Source organism: Scleropages formosus, chromosome 1 (genome assembly GCF_900964775.1).
Source record: "Scleropages formosus chromosome 1, fSclFor1.1, whole genome shotgun sequence".
NCBI lineage: Eukaryota > Metazoa > Chordata > Actinopteri > Osteoglossiformes > Osteoglossidae > Scleropages > Scleropages formosus.
This window is the reverse complement of record NC_041806.1, coordinates 6446867-6467439: the sequence shown is the minus strand read 5'-3', so window position 1 is coordinate 6467439 and position 20573 is coordinate 6446867. Positions and strand designations below refer to the sequence as shown.

The following is a 20573-nucleotide window of genomic DNA, read 5'->3' as shown; positions in this document are numbered from 1 at the left end:
ACGCTTCGAACGTGGTTAAAAAGCATCGACTGGAGAAACAGTCATAAAAACATATATCTTTATATATATTATTACTTTCACATTGTGTTATTATCATTATTATTATCATATAATTACACACAGACATCATCTGAACCGCTTGTCCCATACGGGGTGACGGAGCCTAACCCGGCAACACAGGGCGAAGGGGACACACCCAGGACGGGACACCAGTCCATCACAAGGCACCCCAAGCAGGACTTGAACCCCAGACCCACCGGAGAGCAGGACCTGGTCCAACCCACTGCGCCACCACAGCCGCCGTATAACTACATTACTATGTTACTATATATTATTGCGTATATCCTTATTATATATTCCATTTTTGATATTTTCCATTGTTTTACATCTGTTCTTCTCTGAGATGCACATCACTTTGGAGAAAAGCGTCTGCTAAATGAATACAGGTAAATGTAAATTTTTGGTTTCGGTGGCAGGAGGTTTCCGTGGACTCAGACCAGGACTATGATGCATTTGTCGAATATCCATATTTGCAGCCAAAGGCGATGTCCAAAAAGACCTTAAATCATTGCTGCGGGCAGGTCAGCGTCCTGAGTTAGTGCTCCGTACGAGAGACGCGTTCCGGAACCGGCGCTTTCCACCGGACACCGTGGACAACCTCCGCTGCGCATAATTTCAATATTTGAGTTGCAAATCATGGGGGAAGCAATACCTGCTGTCATATTCCAAGGTAAGACTTTGTGTGATGCTGCGTTGTTCTCTCATTTGTCTACCGCTGACTAGTTTAGAGAAAGGAAAAAAAAGCCGTGTGGATTGCAGAAGATTCTAGAATAAGAGCGTCAGCCCTGGAGTTAGATTTTTTCGATGTACACATCAAGATGCTGTGTGAGGACCCCAATCCACTGGAGTTCCAAAAATCAATACATAAGAGGCCCACATCAGCGTAAGCCCCGGGGACAGTGCAGCCTTTCTTCTTTCCCTGCCTTCCGAGCTTCTCCTTTCATAAAGCTTTAAACTTTCTGGAATAATTCAGGTCGGCTCTACAGCTCCAGCTTCCCTCGGTGGCGCTCAGCATGGGGCTCGAACCAGCGACCTATTCGGTCACGTACGCTCCTGCGCTCGCAAGCACCGACCGCAGAGGCCATAACAGCGATTTGAAAGGCCCTCCGTGAAAAATCGCTCTTTAGGATGAGTGGTCGATAAAGACGCCGCGGTCGAGACGTGCATTGGACGCGCTGAGCGACGTGGTACTTAGCGCTTGTCCCTTTTTTTGTACACAGGTTACATGTAAATCTGTGTTTTTTTTTCCAAGTATTTTTCATTCTCTTCCGCGTTTGCGTTCTTATGTAACTTATAATTGCTTTTCATCGGGGAACATTTTCATTTTTTTTCATAACTGATTTTTTTTTTTTTTTTTTTTCCAGTTTTGTGCTTCCTCTTAAAATTTGTAATAGAGGGTTATTGTGTTAGGCAGTAAAAAATTAAATTGGGTAATTGATTCAACATAGTCTCCTCGTCTTCCTGCTTCTGGCCGGCTCAGTGTGTTCCGTTTCCCCCCAAACCAATTAGTGCACAAAAGTCTTTAACTCCGGTTTACAATGTCTCCAAAGGGTGTCACACACTAGGGTACAAGAGCTGCATGAACATCACTATAATGTACCGTGTTCAAAATCCCACTTAAGCCATAACAAAAACTCATTGGTTGCATTTCCACGTGTTATTGTTTATTATCAGGTATTATTGTTTGTTATTATTATTTCTTCTCATCGCACAGTCTCCACCGGCCACGCACTTTAAGATTTCTATTCGAAAGCCAGAGGCCCGAAGGAGCGAGAGCGTTCCCCACCACGGCCCCGGCGCTTTTAAAAAATACCGCGCTGCTTAATAACTGCTTACTGATTTGCAGGTTGCATTCAACGCAAGGCTGCGTTTGTAGAACTGGAAGGAAGCTGCAACCGCAAAATCGGCGGCGGAATTAAAAAAAATCCATATTTATTAAATATGAATTTTAATTCTCAGCTGTGTCCGTGTTTGACAGGTTATTAATAATTCCAGCAGGTATTGGCAGGACCATTACATTTTTGTGCAATTCATTGAGCTGATGCTTTTCGCTAAAGCAACTAACAATTATTCACCTGTTTATACAGCTGGGTAATTTTACTGGAGCAGTTCAGGGTAAGTACCTCGCTCAAGGGTACTACAGCTGGAGGGGGGATTCAAACCTACGACCTTCGGGTCCAAACGCAGCAATTCTGATTGTTACACCACTAGCTCTTTAAGTTGGGGCAGATATATTAGCCATAGTGCTCAACAGGGGGACAACTTAGGTTTGCGTGGACTTTAAGGGGGATACGCCTTCCACCCGCCTTACCCCTATGATTTTACTCTGTTTTTGCAATTTGTTCTCTGAACAGCAATGTGAAAAAAGTACCGCTAGAGGGCAACCTTACAAACTCCCGTGCCGGAACAAGGAAGTGGTGTCGAACCACTAGGTGGCGCTCTTCGCCGGACAGAAACTCAAACGTGGCGCCCAGTCCGCCTTTTCTGTGATCATTTTAATAAAGGAAGTCGCAGTAAATGAAACGGAAAAGGAGCAAATTCAGGAAAAGTTTTTGCACAATTACGGAACACAATGCTGTTCCGAACCCAGAGGCCGACGTTCATATGAATATTTACATTTACGTGCATTCATTTGCATCCATTCCATGTAAAATGTACGCCGTCGCAAAAGACAGAGCATCAAACACACGGCTTCTCCTTATGTAACATGTTTGTTTTGCTGGCATAATAACGTCGTTGTCAATTATAATAATTACACACTTGCATTTCGTCGACGTTTCATAAATCAAAACACATTTATGGATTATTTCGTGGCAAACTGGGGGGTGCTGCTCGTTTGAGGAGGTGTCGCACAAGACAAAGTGATGGCCGTGTGTGTGTGTGTGTGTGTGTGTTGGTTGTGCTTATAAAAATGAAAAACCACAAATTAAATGAAATGCCACCCGTTGTCAACGGATTTCAAACAGGTGGTGAGAGCAGTCGTTGGGTCTTGAAGTTGCCGCGACCGATTTCACACGAGTGCGTACGTGTGGAGGCCTCGCACCGCGTTTTACCTGGTTTCGCTAACCCCAGGCTGGTGTAGAACCACCCGCAGAAGGTACTTTTTCAGGCACATCACCTTATTCCCTCCGTTAAAGCATCCAGCTACCGATCACCACGAAAGCATTACCACACCTGGGTGTTTTTTTTTTTTTTTCTCGAAAAATACGGCTTCAGATACTTTCCTTATCTGTACCGTTTTAACACTGTTTGCATCCTGTTAATTTTTAACCTTTATTCGCAATGATGATGAGCCATTAGACTGGGCTCTTCTCTAAACATAATAAACACAGGGCTTCGGGAGAGCCCTGTAGGGGGGTAGGAATGTCCATCAACACACACACACACACACACACAGTCTCTCTCCTCCCACCAAGTCCACACTTCTCTCGGTCGCCAGCGACACCCACAGTGCTTTGCCAGAGGTTCAGTTTTCATGTTTTACACCGATGGGTGGGGGCCTTGATGTTGCTGGAATGTTCCGCAAGTAGGGGATAATACGGCGGCGGCTGCACCGAGTCCGGTTCACGTCTCGCCCTTTTGACCCCTTGCCGTGAGGGCGGCGCATGGGACCGTTAGATCGAAAGCAGAGTGACGCAGAGCAACGGTATTAAATTCTGAACCACCTCCTTTTAATGAATGTGTTGGGATGCGAGCAGATCTGTCTTTCATTCGGCTTATTACTCGTTCGATTGCCTTCGCTAACTCATCCTCTTAACGGGCGTACGGGTCCAACCCTCTATTCTCATCATTCTATTACTGATCTTCCTCAACTAGGTGAACTGTCTTAATGAATTGTGTGGTGACGCAAGAACGGGCTTTACCTGTTTTCACCGTATCGGGATGCCTTGATGCGTTGGGAGCTTTGGCCGAGCCGTATAGGATGTGCGATTGTGCGCAACGAAAACTTATGTGGATGTTTGAAGAATGATATACCATTGTTACTCGTTGGCTTTACTGTTCCTCTGCTCTATGGAGAGGTAAAGCCTTTTCGCATAATAAGATATAACTTCAATTCAGCTATTGCTCAGTTACATCGTACACTGTTTTTACTGCTTTTCCTTTCTTAAAAAAGCTATGCAAATAAATATTATTAGTAAACTAAGCGGAAGCATTCATACCACACTTATTTACCCTTCTTTTGTTCACAGCAGTTAGAGCTGGTGCATTGCACATGTGGGATGCTGCTCCCACTGTTGTACCCTTGAGCAGGGTATTCACCCTGGGTTTGTGTAGTAAAAATTACCCATCTGTAGTAATAGGTAAATAATTGTAAGGGATGGAGTGATACAGCACCTGGGTGGTGCGAGAGGACGTGGGTTCGATCCCCGCTCAGTCTGTGTGGAGTTTGTATGTTCTCCCTGTGTCTGTGTGGGTTTCCCCTGGGTGCTCTGGTTTCCTTCCACAGTCCAAAGACATGCTGCTCAGGTTCCCTATAGTGTGTTCCACTGATGTATGGATGAGTGACCCAGTGTAAGTAGTGTATCTACCAGTGTAAGTCACCATGGTGAATAAGGTGTGTGGACTGATAACACTACATAGTGTTCATTGGAAGTTGCTTTGGAGAAAAGTGTCTGCTAAATAAATGAATGTAAATGTGACTAAAGGGGGGGCATGGTGGTGCAGTGGGTTGGACTGGGTCCTGTTCTCCAGTGGGTCTGGGGTTCAAGTCCCGCTTGGGGTGCCTTGTGAAGGACTAGCGTCCTGTCCTGGGTGTGCCAAGCCTTACGCCCTGAGCTGCTGGGTTAGGCTCCGGTTCCCCGTGACCCCGTATGGGACAAGCAGTTCAGAAATGTGACTAAGTATGTAAAGTTTACATTGTAAGCCACATTTGGCTAAATGAAAAAATAATAGTAACACCTTCAAGACAAACATGTCTGTGGATGATGTGCTACTGAAGGGCGATTATTCATTGCTGATTTTTTTGTATGAAGTCATACACATAACACTGTTTCGTTCACTGGACACTGTACGTTAAATTAAATTCTCATCGGCACAACCGTGCACCACCTGTCCCTTGTTCAAATGAGAGAGAAACAATACGTGAGGTTTACACTAGAGGTTTACTTTTGGAAGAAACGCTGCACCAGGGGGTAAATCCCACCGGGCTGCGGAGGCCAACAGCAAAAAGCCACGTGTCTCCAAGCTGACAGCTCGATGTACGATGTACTTGTGTGTGTTATATAACTGAACAAACACATGTATTTATACTGACTTCTGCTGACATTGCTGGTAACTGGTGCCTCCCAGCACAAAGCACACAAGCAAACACACTCATCCTTTCCCAGAATCCTACACGCTACCTTTGCTCTGTATCAAATGTGCCGTGTGGATGACAAGGCCATCACATCGCTTCCTTCTCCCGTGACCCCGGCATCCCTTTGGCCCATCGAAAGAGCGTGTGCGTTGCTGACAGCGAACAAACAAGTGAGCCCCAAAGACTAGAACCAGGCCCCTTACCCCATTTACCCTTACTCACGCCTTCTGGAAGGTTCATCTCTGTACGGGGAGGCCTGTGCACAGAGGAAACAAATTCTTAAAGCCGTCAAACATCTGCTGGCTTCCCGCAGCAGCAATAATGCGAAGATGTTATATAATTCTGAATGTGGAGGTGTGGAGAATGAATAGGAGGGAAGATGCGGTGCTGGCTGAAAGGATGTGAACCCTCGTGTCCATGATTTTACCACAAAATGGTTATTTAATGAGGTACAGTCTTTCTCACGTGACATAATAGGTGTGTAAAGACCAATTCCAGATCTTGCTTTAGAGGAAATCATGTGTGTAGTAGAAACATACAAGTAGAGTAGGTATAAAAATAAGTGACGCCCAAGCTGTATGGGTTAAACCGAGTAGGTCAATAGAATTGGGGGCGTAAATCAAAGTCCTTTATTCAGTTTTTCTTTTGTTTTAAGACTTAGGGTTTAGATTCTATAAGTTTATTTTAATGTTTCATGCAAGAATAATGAGCATCCTTATAGGGTTCCCATACTTTCAAGAAGCGCTCTACGAAGTGATGAACACACAAGTCGAAGCTTCTATAAATCCAGAGCTGACATGCCGCTGCTCCTCTCTGCATCCATCCTGGGCTAAGAGGACACAAGAGGGTTCCGGAACAAGCTAAGCTCTGGTTGTCATTGGAAAGAAGGATGGAGTCCTGGCCTTTAGATCATTCACTTCATTTGAGGGCTGAAGATATCTTTCTGCAGGAGAAGCGGGGCCTGAAAATGAAGGAATTTCTTCTCCTGGGTCTTTTCTTACTGCCTTTCTTGGAAAATGTCTAGAGTCTCAGTTCAGTGATGAAGCAATTCACTCCACTACATGCGGAGTGTGGACAACACATTTGCGCGAACATGCCGGTACATGTGGAAGCGCAGATGAAAACTGAGCAACGGCAGATGTCGGGTGCAGAGACAGACAGGAGGATTAATAGGAAGATCTTTAACTGTGTGTCTCTAAGGGCGCAGTGGACATCTCACACACTGAAACCACCAGTCCCATGTGGGGTCACGGGGATCCAGAGCCTAACCTGGCAGCACAGGGCATAAGGTTGGAGAGGGAGGGGACACCAGTCCGTCACAAGGCACCCCAAGCAGGACGTGAATCCCAGACCCACTGGAGAGCAGGACCCGGTCAAACCCACTGCGCCACCGTGCCCCCCGCGCAGTGGACATCTGGTGGGGAAAAAAAGATGAACAATATTCCCTTCACCGTGGTTCTTCGATTGCCCCGCTGATGTGTCCACCCTGTTCCAGGACAAATATTAATGTCCCAAAATCAGACAACATATTTCTAGGTGCCCCGGGTATCTGCAAATCTCCGGTCTCCGTACACACAGCTGCGGATTAAATATATTTTTTCATTTATCCCAACGTGAACAGGCTGCTACCCAGTTTCAACGACGTCGCTCGGATGAGCCCCGAAGGCTAATCTCTACTTTTTCATTAACGTCTTTATTTGCAGTCATCCTAGGGTTTTTGTGCAAATCTTCAGTGCAAAGTAAGGTTGCCCAGGAAGATGAATAGCTTTGCTTTGCGCTGTGTCTTAAGCAAATCAGATTCCTGTATTTGTGGGCACTGTAATTGAATTATTTAAGATTTTTGTTTCATTTAAGCAGAACAGGAGCTGGAGAATGGCCTGAAGACTTGTATGGAATTTTAGAATATTAGACTGCTACTTTCCTCCTGTTATCGTAGCAGAAACACGCTTTAAATTTTCTTCTGAATCTCTGCGTGGAAGGTCAGTTAATTTAATTAATTTTGTCATAGTAACAGCCATTATCCAAAAAAAAAAAAAAAAACATCTGCGATAATCAGCACTGAAATACAATGTTTGGCACAGTATTCCCTGCTTCATTCAGTTTAAGAATTTATCATAATTTCAATTTACGTTTTAAAATCCGATTGATAAAAGACCGAAAACAGTTACAGCAACTAAATCGGTGAGGGTGTACAGGTTATTGTCCATCACATGTAGCCAATATTCATAATGATAAAATGATGTCATCGTTTGTGTGAAGGACTAGATGACAGGTGCAAGGCCGTCTTTCTCTTACTTCCGAAGGACATCATTTTTTTGTGTCCACGAAAAGCAGTAGTTATGAGCTTCGCTCTACATAATGTGCATAAATTTACTGGGTTGCTGCCTTTGGCCCCTAAAGGTGCAGGTTCAAATCCCACCTCCAGCTGTAGGGCCCCTACAAGGCACATACCCGAAATTGCTCCAGTAAAATTACCCCGCTCTACAAATGAGTAAATAATTGTAAGTCGCTTTAGGAAAAAGTGCCAGCTAAATGACTACACGTATATTTATTTTGTAAATCGTTGCATGAACTCAACGGTGCCCATGAAGTGGTGTACGAAAACTGTGTGTGAACTGAGTCCGACTGCACGGCCAATGGTGGGAGATGCACTCTCGAGGGAGCGGCAGTGTCGAAGGGACCCCCTCGTTCTGATGCAGAGGGCTTTCGGGGGGACGCGCCGGAAATCCCGCCGAGGACAGGCACCGGACGGAAAAGCTGATAGGGTGCGAGGGCCGTGAGAGCGCTCAACGTAGCGCTCCGTCCCTGTGAAATTGCAAGGTGGTAATAAGAGACTTCTCAACTCACAGTTACAGCACTTTTTCTCCTTTTGCCTCCACCTGGGTAAGTGCCTTTGAATTGCGACTCCCTCGATTCTTCTAAAGACAGCAGCTGTTCGCGGAATTCTCCCGGTCCCTCCATCTGGAGGGTTTTTCCATCTCCGTGGCTTTCTATATCGGAAGTTCAAACGGGGGAGGTAGGGTTTCTGTTCAACATCTGTCTCGCTGACGTCACCAAAGGCTCCGGTGACTGTTTGCTGCTCGGCCTGTTCGTCTCGATACTGCCGCTGACCGCATCTGGATCCGGGGGCCCGTCTAGAAAACAACCACCGTCACCCAGGACAGATCCTCATTGGCATGCAGCGTGCTGTGCGTGCTCACAGGTTGCGTGCCGCCGCTTGGCCTCAGCCCCCACCGTTCCTCCTCGTCACCGATAGAATAGTTTACGAAGCCCCGGCTCGAACGACAGAGCTTCTTAGCGAATCAAACTGTAAATAAACCAACAAAGGCACCGCGTTCACCCCCGCACGCAAGCAACGCCATTCACGTCGATGAAAGCGAGGATCCGTCCCTTGAAACCATCAAAATTTTCAATGCGGTCGGTCACACCGGTGAAGACAGTGACATTTCCGTGATATTTTTGGCGAACCTTCCGTCCAAGCGTAGGCATTATTTCACCATTGATAGATTACCTACACAAAGCCGGTGGGGTTTTCCAGAACCGTTGCCTGGGTTACTGCTGTAGCTTTGATTTAGAAACTGGGAACTTCTACAAAGGCTTTACTGAGCCGTGTACACTATTATAAAAGATAAACCGTAATAATCTCATTAGCATATTATTCACTGCGAGCTTCGTTCTGTGCCGCGATTTCAAGTGAGGGCACTCGGGCACAGTTCACAGTGAGAGGTGCGCTGCGAGAACGCATTTTAATATTCCTGCTGCAAATCCCTTTCCTGTAAGTTTGCTTTTGCAGCGGTAAGTAATATTGTATGAGTAAAGCGAGGGTAATTATGCCTGTAAACATCCCCGATCTGGGTCATGTAGGCAAGGAGGATGAGGGTGACAGAGAGCGAATCCAGATGAGCTGGATCAGTCCTGGCAACAGACAGCAATCAAGTCTACGAGATCCTGGAATCTTATTTTCTGTGGGGAGGGTGGCGGGGGGTTGGAGTGGCAGGGCGGGCAGGGAGGGGGTGGGGGAGCTACTTCCCCAGGAGCAATGACAACTAGAGTGCTTTGCAGGAAAGAGCTGAATAATGCACTAAGGGAGAACTGTTTTTCATTTCACTTCCTGTTCACCCACATCTCGTGCTCCGCTTTCAGCCAGCGCCTCCCCATCATTCCCCCGGGGCAAGTCAGGTTGACCACCCAGCCTGACCTTAGGGCAACTTTCACCCCCGCGCCTCCCCTGCTTCACTCTTACATTCCGAGACGGTCGCTTTACCTCCAGCCGGTCCTCCCGTGAGGCTCACCGCACAGCGCAATTCTATTATAAATAATTAGTCTGCTGAATACCGTCTGAATGTTTTCATCGCGCCCACTCAAATCACACAAGGTGATAGGAAGCGAGTCACTTACACAAACAATAAGCCTTTCACTGTCAGAGAACTTTCTTGCGCAGGAGATGCTCAAGCTGACACTCGAGGGATCCTCTTGGCGTGACTCATCTTGAAATCACGTTATGACGCAGAGATGGAAAGGTTTTTTTTTTCATGTCTTGCCCTTCCAGATGAGGTCCCGGGCAGGTTGGGGATGGTTTATTGGGTCATTTTAATGAGGGAGACATAAAGTGCCTTGCGCCTTTAGCCATCGCTTCGAGCAGCAAGACCAGGGCTGTCTGTATGGAGATGAGGAAAGACTGAGCGGGGGGGGGGAAAGCGTGGCAGTCTGACGATGTGCCATTTTTATTCAAATCACAGGGACAAACTCAGAAATGGAAAGGTTAGACAAATTTGTTCCACAATAAGGTCATGTCTCCTTCCTTGTTTTAATAGATGGCAGATATCATTATTTCATATTGGCTCTTTGCTTTGTTGCTGTGGCATTAAATAATCATGTTAATATCACCGAGATGAAGCAAATGAAATCTTATCGTGTGCATTTTAAAGGGAATTTGGAATGATGGTTTTGCAAGTGCAGACGCCTTTCAGTTCAAGTGGAATCTGGCCAGCCGTGGTCACAATGGACTTTTTATGTATGCCTAAGAGGGACAGTCCAGCAACGGTTCGACAACAGCAAGAGGTATGCTTTAAAGTGCCAGTTTGTGTCACTCCATATCTCCGCGGAGAGCCAGCACAGTACAGGCCTGTGCCATTAAACGGGCAAACAAAGGAAAACCTAATTACCCCATTGATGGAATGGAAAAATTTCCGCTAAATCAGTGCAGGTTAATGCAGGGAACGGAAAGAACGATTCTATCTCTGCCGAGGTCATTTTTCTCATGCTTTTCCCAGATGAGACATCCAGCTCCAAATCAATGACCTATCAATAAACATCAAAACTCCCCCAGCTGTTCACCTCTTGCCCTTCCCTACATCACACACCCAGCTAGCTGTCAGCTCCGAGTTAAAAAGAAAAGGCATTACAAGGGTTATGGTAGACAACATAGCAAGTGTCCACACACACACACACACACACACACACACACATTGGCTGAAACCGCTTGTCCTGAGCAGGGTCGCAGCAAGCCAGAGCCTAACCCGGCAACATAGGGCACAAGGCTGGAGGGGGAGGGGACATGCCCAGGATGGGATGCCAGTCCATCGCAAGGCACCCCAAGCAGGACTTGAACCCCAGACCCACTGGAGAGCAGGACCCACCGCACCCCCCCCAGCAAGTCTCCAGCGAAAACCGAAATGAAAGCAAAGGGTCCTAGTCGAGGGCCAGCACTGCTTTACCCTGCCGACTCCTGGAGAATAGCGTAGGATCCTACAGCATGTGAAGACCATCAAACGCATGATCCTGCAGAAGAACACAGCCTTGCAAAGCCAGGAGCAAAAACACATGAGAGTAAAGCCTGGGGATGTTGGCTAGGCATCGCCCACAAAGACATGACCAGCGCAGGTTCGGATGCATCGGAAGCCTGATGTTCATCCTGCAACGAAAACGGGTGAGCCGTGTGTCTTCAAGGCCTCTTTGTCCACAGCCTGCCAGTTAAGCACAGCAGTAACTGGATGTTCCTACATCAAAAGAGCATCCCATCAGGGCCCTGGCCCATAATGGGACCATTCAATTAAGAGAAAGAGCTTAGCTCTGGATGGGGCCAGAGCCACATCAGCAGACTTCTCCGCAGTGTAGTCTCTTTAAAAGGAAAACAGCAAAGAATGAGAGCACCTCCACCCTCCTCCAGCCAGCCCTAATACTGATTCCCACCCCATCCAGCCAGGTCTTTGGTTTCAGCGAAATAAAGTGCAGAGCATCGATTGTCCTGCCTGGAAAGCCCTGATGTGTCGAGTCTTAGAAGACCTTTTACTAACAGCAAGAGCTGTTTTGTGGTTCCTGTAATGAAACCTTGTGGCTGTTCATACATAAAATTATCAGTATTTCTGGGTATGTGTGCCTGCTATAATCTCAGAATGTGTTCCATGAGGAACAATACAACAGTTAGATGCAACAAAGGAAGTGAAGGACGAGTTTATATAGGCGTCTGTGTAAAATGAAGGCTAAACCACTGTGAGGTTGTTTTTTGAAGAGGGGGGACCAATGATCTGAGCCAGATGATGACTTTTCCTAAATTCTGGACTTCTGAGGGTGGAAGGACTGTGGTATTTCAATGTGCGGCAGAATAAGCCATCCGCCACACCTGGCTTGGCAGCACTGGCAGGGGTTCCTCGCTTAGACATGCGCCCCACGGAGTAAGGAAGTACAGAGCCTTGGAGACCACAGGTCAGGGGGTCTATGAAAACATGGACAGCTGACCTTTTGGAAGAGCTATACAAGGGAGGCAGGGAGAAAGAAACCTTCAGAGCTTCATTTGATACTCAAGGAAAGGAAGGCTGACATATTGCAATGTCCAGCCTTCATGCTGATAGTAGGAACTCTTGATTAGTCGAACAGAAGAGATTGATTTGTATGCATTACTAGTACTGCAGAGGTGTTTGATGGAAAAGTGCCCAGTTACCTGTGCAGATGCCAGTAATTTAGGAGTTGACTTCACACTCAACTCCTGCACTAATGTTAGAGGTATTCTCATTTATTCTCCCTAATTAAGTTTTCAGAATCATAAAGTGCCATTTGTTCCGAACAAATGTTGTTTAATGCTGTGCTTGTTCAGTGAGAAACATTTGTTTCATCCCTGTGGTTAAGGTGACATATTAATTATTGTGACTGGAGCTTTGAGTTATTTACCCAATGAACTCGCCTTTTGAGTTCTATTTCTCGCTTTGGGGCTGAGCAAAGAGTGCCACCAAGCAGCTGTCCCTCACTGGCCATTTTTCAAGTGGTAAAAGACTAATTTTATCCCACTGTTACCACATCCAGATTAGTGACTGGAACGGGACTTGTGGAGCTAAAGAAATGTCAGTTTTCAAGGCCCTTTAGAATCGCTGTAGTCTGAGCATAATGACAGATAATTAGTCCACTGCGGAGTGGATAATTGCTGTTCTTCCAGAAGTGAAGACATCTCCGCACAGAAGGTCAAGTAGCCACACTGGGCTCTCCCAGGAAGTTGCAGTTTGAAGTGCCTTTTAAGAGAATGAATATTTATTTGTAGTGTTCGCACCCCATCGCCATATGACACTCGAGTGCCCTGCTAGGTTACTGGAGAGAAAAGTGGGCTCTTTCCCAACTCTGTGACATCATTATATTTAGAAAAGGCTTTGCTGTGTTGGAGGGGTGCAGTGGTGTAGCGAGTTTGGCCGTGTTCCACTCTCTGATGGATCTGGAGTTCAAGGCCTGCTTGGGGTGCCTTGCGATAGACTGGTATCCCGTCCTGGGTGTGTCCCTTGTGTCTTCTGTTGTCGGGTTAGGCTCCAGTTGGCCACGACCACACTGGGGACAAGCAGTTTCAGGCAGCGTGTGTGTGTGTGTGTGTTATGTTCACGCCCACAACCCAATCAACAGCACCTGACTAATTGTTCACCCTTTAAAAGACCCTCTTCAGTGTCCATACCTTTGTGAAATCTCGTCAGGGACAACCGCCCTCCTTCGTGACGTCCCATTCACACGCATCCCTACTTCCCAGTTCTCGTTCTCCGATTGTTGACCCTTTGCTTTTTTTCCCGACCACATCCATGGATCTTCGTTACAATGCCGACCGCCGCTCAACCGACCCTTCGCTTCGTCCCCTGACCACGCCCATGGATCTTCGCTCTGACTCCTACCAACCCTTCGCCTGTCCCCGACACCAAGAACTTGCCTGATCCCTTGACTCCAGACGAATGACTCTGCACTTGGGTCCAGCCATCCCGGTTCACTCGGTTCCGCGTGACAGCGTGTTTGCTGTGTTAGAAATCCAGGTGTGTAATTTGGATAGCGATGGAAAACATCAAGTGGCAGAAGGTATCACGATGGTTACACCTGAAGGTGGTGAGTCTAGGGATTCATCTCACTTCGGGGGAGGACACTCTTTCCTAGGAGGTATTACTGGCACGAACCTGCAACCCACTGATCCGATTTCTTCAGGGAATACGTATATAAGTATAAAAAGAGGGAAAGTGTCTTTGTAGGAGAAACCAAATTCAGGTAGTGACCTATACTTAGGTCAAGCAGATAAACAATAAAACACGACGGACGGGAAGGGACAGCTTGTGGAAAGACAACAAAGGCTCATGAAAGCCTTGTACTCTGCAGTGCAGAGAGAAAGGTCAGCTCTGGTAGGGGGATGACCGGTGAGGAGCGGCCACCTCACCACCTCCCCCGGTTACAGAGCACAGGTGGGCCGAGCAGCCGCCGGCCTCCTCTAGCTGCTCAGTTACTGCCAGCAGGGGTGACTGTGGCTTCTCCGAGCAGACACAAATCAGCTTTGGCAATCGGCAACATGCCCGGGTAAACATCACGGTGTTGTCCCTGGCAACCCCACACAAACAAGTGAACAGAGGTATGGAGGGGAACAGAGCTTAGCAGATGTTAAATTACTCAGTGTCAGGTTTTCAGACTAACCACTTTGTGAAGTACTGGAGGGAAAAACGCAGTTTTCTTTTTACTGAAAATAACCTATATACTTGTATGCGGATTCTTGCTTAACTCATGTTCCCATTTGCTTCCTGTTTCATCGACTGAAATCTGCCAAATTAAAGTCTTATTTATTTAAAATGTTTAATCATTTGTTTGCACCTGACCGAACACGAATATAATTTGCGATTTGCAACACTCATCGCTCGGGTGATAATTGTTTCTATGGTTCACTTGTACGGGTTGATTTTATAAATACGATAAATGTTTTAAGTAGCTATTGGCCTTGAATGAAAAGCCGCAGCATAAAATTTTTTAGAGAAGTAAACCATAAATAACTTGGGGAAGCTGCTGATGTTCGCTGAATGACTGAAACACTGAGGTTTTAATACCTTTTCATGTGCTGAAGAAACCATCTACAAACTTATTATACCTGAAAGAAAAATATGACGGCAGGGATCCTATTCTTGATTCATTTCTTATATTTGATTTAGAAAAAAAGAAAAAGAAAACTGAGCAGCTAAAGCACAACTGAACAGGTCAAAACTTTCATCTGACAATGTCCGGAATATTCATCCTCATCTGTAACTCAGGTAGCAGAACATACCTTGAAGTCTTTTTTTCCATTTTCACCCCCTCACCCCTGATCCATTCCACTTTTAAATTGCACAAAATACATACATATTTATTCCATTTAAAACTGCAAATTATACATTCAAATTTTCTCTTTTATCAGCAAAGTAATATTTGTTTTTCCCTGAAAAACCGGAGATTGCTCTATTTATGCGGCATTAATGTATCCCATTATGCAACCGGCAAAGGTTCTGCATTAGTGTATCAACTGCTTTCAACAGGTGTTCAATAAGGCCCTTTTCTCACTAATTTTCTCTAAGATATCACTTTTGTTTGCCTTCTTATAAATGTTATGCAGTGCTTTTGTAAACTGCGGTGACACGACACCCATGCTAGCCTGCAGACCGTATGGGGGACATCAATATACAAAGTAGTAGAGCCAAAGTGCCTAAAGCTAAAGGTAAATAATATCATACTGTCCTGCCTTCTATGAATAATTTTTACATATGATTCTTTACGTTAAAAAGACATTCGCTGCACTAGACTAAAAATTCAGCTTTGCTATTGATCAAAATATCAATCCCTCTGGCTTTAATTGCTTAAATAATCGCTTTTTAAGAAATAAATACTATAAATAAATGAATTAATGGAAACTAGAGAGGCAAGTTATAACACCTTTTTCAAATATATTGCATGTCAGAGAGGATGTTTTCGCAGCATGCCAGTTGCATAAAATGTGGCCGCTAACAAACAGCTTGCATGAAAGTAGTAAATCACGAGACATTCAAAGTTCCAGAATGTCGATAAGCTCATCTAGAACAAATTATTATTAGACTGCGAGTTGGGAAGAATTTTGAACGGAAAGTTTTATCAGCAATCTGCAAGTTCCCACAGTCTTTTGAACTTTTTCCTCTCTCGTATCCTCTTTCTCACCGCCTCTCTCCCACTCTGTGCGACCCTTCGTCTTGCTCTCTTCGCTCCCAAATGCTCCCCTGTTGTGCCTGCTCTTTCAGCTCTGGACACAAAAAAATTTCCCCAGGTGACCATCCAGTCACCCAGACCCACACTGTGAGCTCCCCAGAAGCCCCCATGTCTCTCGGTAAAGGCTTCTGGCACTGGACACACGCAGAGGTGTTTATTGGGCCTGGAGCCTAATGTACTGTGACAGCTATCGGAGGTGTCAGGCCCACCGTGACAGAGGGGTAGAGGCAGCTGAAAAATTCACACACACACACACGTACATGAAGCGTGCACAAACACACATACACATCTATGTGTTATATACCTATGTGTGCATGCTTACATGTGTACATAGGTACTCTCTGTGCATAAGCATGTATTTTCTGTATTATCTGGAACTTCGGGCTGCCACACTGTTTATATTTTGTATGATTCTGTCGGAATGCAACTTGCTGCAGTTTGAGTCTTCGAAAGAAAAATGACCACCTTTGAGCATTCCGAGCCCGGGTTAGATTTGCATATACTGCTCCTTGCATCGTCTGCACTCCGTTGTTTTATCCGAATTGCTCGTCTCGCTTCCGAATTAAGAAAATTAAGAATTTGGGACGGACTAAATACAATGGCTGTGTCAATTGTTAGAATGATTGTTATTCATCTTCTAATGCTTTGAAAGGATGACCGCTGAGACAAAGAGATGAGACAAACACGGCGAGCAGACAATTACACTGTCAGAGACGATACTGCCGCTCGACAGAAACCGAGACACCTGAACGCCGGAGCACCTCTCCCTCTGCGACTTCTTCCCAAAGAAGAGCTCGCTAATTAGAAATGTTCATTCTAGCAATTTTGGAAGTCATCAGGACAGTCTGTTGACAAAAAAATAAAAGACAGGAGGAAGCCAAAAGAAATAAACAGAAAGATAAAAGAAAACATTTATAGAAAACGGGGGGGGGGGGGGGGGGGGGCAAGAGAAGAGATTCGTGTCGAAGGCTTTTCCACTAATTATCACTCAATCTTACCAATCATTGCTCTGCCAAGGGCCTTCAGTGTGCCCATTACTCCAAGTCCGCCTGTGAGTTGAGTGGGGAGAGAGAGGCAGAGAGAAGGGAGAGGGTGAGAGAGAGAGCGAGGGAGTCAGGGAGAGGAAGGGGTGGGGAAAAACAGAAAGCACACACCATCGCAGCACAGAAGAGGTATATAGACTGACAGAGAGCGCACAGTACGGGCGGTGGAGCGGAAGAGCCGGGGTGACCGCGGAGCAGCAGGAGGACACGCGAAGCAAGCACTACGGCTCTGGAGAGGGATCGAGGACCGCTCTGGGGTGCCGGCTGGCTCAAAGCACCTGGCGCTCAGGAAGCCTTGAGAAATTTTACTCTCTAGCCAGGACAGACGGCTGCAAGGAAAACACTTGTTCGGGACCTTTTTCTGGAAAAAGTGACTAATGGGACCACGGGACAGGCTCATCGTCTGGAGTTGAGCAGGAGGGCACCTGCCAGCCAAGACAGGATGATTAAAAAGCATCTGCAGGGAACGGGCTTTAGTTGCTCAGTCAGCAGTCTGATTCCTGCGTATTGTCTCGCCTGGCTGGGACCGCCAACGAGAGAGTTCACCACGTGGCCAACACCAGGATCGCTCCTGTAAGTGCAAACAGCTTGTACAGCAGCACTAACCGAATGGCACAGAACGCTGATGATCATTGTTTTTTTGCCCCAGCTCTGTGGAAAGGTCTGCGGCAACTGGTTGGGTCAGCCAACGTTTAGATCAGACTAGTCCTGTCCTGGACAACCTCGCAAGCTGGAGCCACCACAGAGCACCGTGTCACCCACTAGCAGGGACAGGTCTCGGCCCCCAGTGCGGACACAGAGCAAGAGATACACGAGGCGTGATGCCTTGTGAATTTTGATGCAACCAACAGCAGCCTTACTGTCAAATCTCAACTCTTTGGCCTAAAATGAATGGCTGAATGGCAGCAGACTCAAATCGGCTGGGATCTGTGGCTGGATTAAAAAACATTTTTGCAGAGAGGAGATTAAATCTTTCACGCTCTAAGGGACTTGGGGGAGCTGGAAGTTGGAAGTAGAGCGTATTGTACTGTTTCAGAAAGAACCATGTTGCAGATGGTAAAAGACCAACAATCAAGACAATCGTTGTTCAGTGAACTTCTTTAGAAAGAGTCAATCCATAACTTTCCCAAAGGATCTATTTAATTACGGAAAATAGACTGTAGTCACACTATTAATTTTCCTTCTTTCTCTTTTTTCTTCCTGAAATAGTTCTTACAGAGCCCATCTTTGTAGTAGGGTTATGCAAGTACAGCTGGAATGGTTCTAACCTTCTCACAGAGTTCATCTGCGTTGTCACTTTCAGACTTTGCTGCTTCATCCATGCGGCACAACTTCCTGTTGGCACCATGATCTGTGCCCAGAGCGTGGTGCTGAGCTCGCTCCTGTTCCAGCTGGCAGGGGGCAGCTGCCCACCGGGTTGCCTGTGTGCCTCAGACATCCTCACCTGTGTGTCCCAAGGCCTGGAACAACTGCCCTCGCAGATGCCTGTGACCACCGCAGTCCTGGACCTCAGCCACAACCGACTGACCCAGCTGGAGGATGGTGGTCTCGCGGGACTGCTTCGTCTGAATGCCTTGCGTCTGGCTCACAATCGTCTAGCCAGGCTCCTAAATGGAGCGTTCCGCGGTGTCGGCCGTGGCTTGCGACATCTGGATCTGTCCTCCAATGAGTTGCACGTGATAGAGCACCACTATTTCCAAGACCTGGGCGTGCTGGAGGAATTGCTGCTCTTCAACAACCGCATTGTGCGCATCGAGAGCAGGGCCCTGATTGGGCTCAGCCACTTGCGCAAGGTTTACCTGAGTCACAACCGGCTCACAGACTTTCCTTTCTTCTCCATCAAGGGTCACAGCCATCCCTTCCTGAGAACGCTGGACTTGTCCTCCAACCGTCTGCCCCGGCTTCCACTAGAGGACATTACGGTGCTGCCCGTGTCAGTGCAAAGCGGCCTTTTCTTGCATAACAACACTCTGATCTGTGACTGTGACTTGTACACTGTGCTGCGACGCTGGGAGAAGCAAGGCTTTGGTTCGGTCAGGGACTACCGAGAGCAGCACACCTGCCTGGTGTACGGTGAGCACCGGGTCTCTGTGCACTTCCTTCACAACAGTCGCTTCTTTGAGAACTGCACCCTGCCAGGCTCGAGTCTCACGTGGGAGCCAGGAGCAAACCTGTTGGCATCTGCAGGTGATCCTGTCCTGCTGGACTGTCTGACCTCCATAGATGGAAAGAGCTTGTCTTACCTGTGGGTCTCACCCAGCCAGGAGTACATCGCTCCTCCGGGCAACAACCAGACGCTGCGCCTGTTCCCCAACGGCAGCTTGTTGATCCAGGCTGCACAGACCGAGGACTCAGGCATCTACATGTGCATGGCAGTAGACCGGATGCAGCTGTACAACAGAACTTGGGAGGTCAACGTGACAGTGGTGTCACGACGGAGCCCCGCAGACTCCTTCAACACGGGCTTCACTACCCTGCTGGGCTGTGTGGTCAGCTTGGTGTTGGTGCTCATGTACCTCTACCTGACGCCTTGCCGCTGCTGGTGTCGCACACGCCCCCCATTGCCCCCTGCCCCCAGCCCTATCAGTGAGCAGATCACACAACCCAACCTTCACAAGTCACCACCATCTGGCACCGAGGGTCCAGGCCGCAAGCCTGGCACCAATAAACATGTGGTCTTTCTGGAGCCTCTGAGGGAGGTACAGAACGGACGACTCCGGGCCTCACTGATGCCAGAGCCCAAATCCATCAGTTCCTTCTTCGTGGGCAGAACCGTGACACCATAGTGCAGGAAACCTGCTGTTTACTGTGAAAGTGGACTCTGCAGCAGGCAGTCGGCTTTCGGCCATGGCAGTATGAGCATGGAGTCAGGAGGCCCACACAGCTGGCAAATAGAGCTCGGTCGGTTCTGCACCAGCATCACTGGCTGCTAGATTGAAAAGATGTTGTAATGGATTCCGAACGTGTGTGAAGTAAACAAAACTGTGTAAATACAGTAATCTACAAAGAAAATATCGAGTAAAGAAGCACTCCTTAGTTTGAGCCTTCAGTACATCAAAGCCAGGGATGTTCTTTTTGATGAATTAAGAATTGAATATCATTTTCAGTACTAGATTTTGCACACACAGCCACTAACTAAGTAGGGTTGATGTGGACTTCAAATCTAGAAGAACCCCTTACTACAGGCTAGGATCAAGGTAGGAATTAGAAGCCAGAGGATAGGTTTAGGAGTTTCTTCTTTTTTTTTTTTTGGAAAAGCAAAATAGAAATACCACCAACAATCCCAGTGTACTCATAGCAAAGTGGCTGTGTCTGTCAAGAAATAAAAAGATTCGAATCTTGCGGTACAGGAATCTAGAGCAAATGAATATGAGGATTTTTTGAATCTGTGAATTCCATTGCAATTTTGTAAATCAATCCATGCAAAAGAGGACGAGATTAGAAGACGATTTCACTAGACAGTGGCGAAGTTATGTCCACATGGATACACTAAAAATGAAACCAGCCTTCAGTCTTAACCGGTATAGGATGGAGAGGATTCTGAAAACAGACTTCTTGCTACTGAAATATTTTCTTCCTACTCCACCCACTTGTCACATTCCTTTTGAAAATCTCTTAATAAATCATTCTGCTTTTTTCCATTCTCATAAATGTTTGCCTTGTTATTGTGAGCGAGCAAGAGGATGTAT

The 20573-nt window shown here is 46.7% G+C and overlaps 1 protein-coding gene across 1 annotated transcript; it reads left to right on the top strand.

Annotated features, from left to right (window-relative positions):
* The first annotated feature begins 18230 nt into the window (after positions 1-18230).
* Positions 18231-19670, top strand: LOC108925523 (amphoterin-induced protein 3-like). Its single transcript, XM_018737539.2, has one exon. The coding sequence runs from the start codon at positions 18231-18233 to the stop codon at positions 19668-19670; it is 1440 nt and encodes a 479-aa protein (XP_018593055.1).
* Positions 19671-20573: the final 903 nt, after the last annotated feature.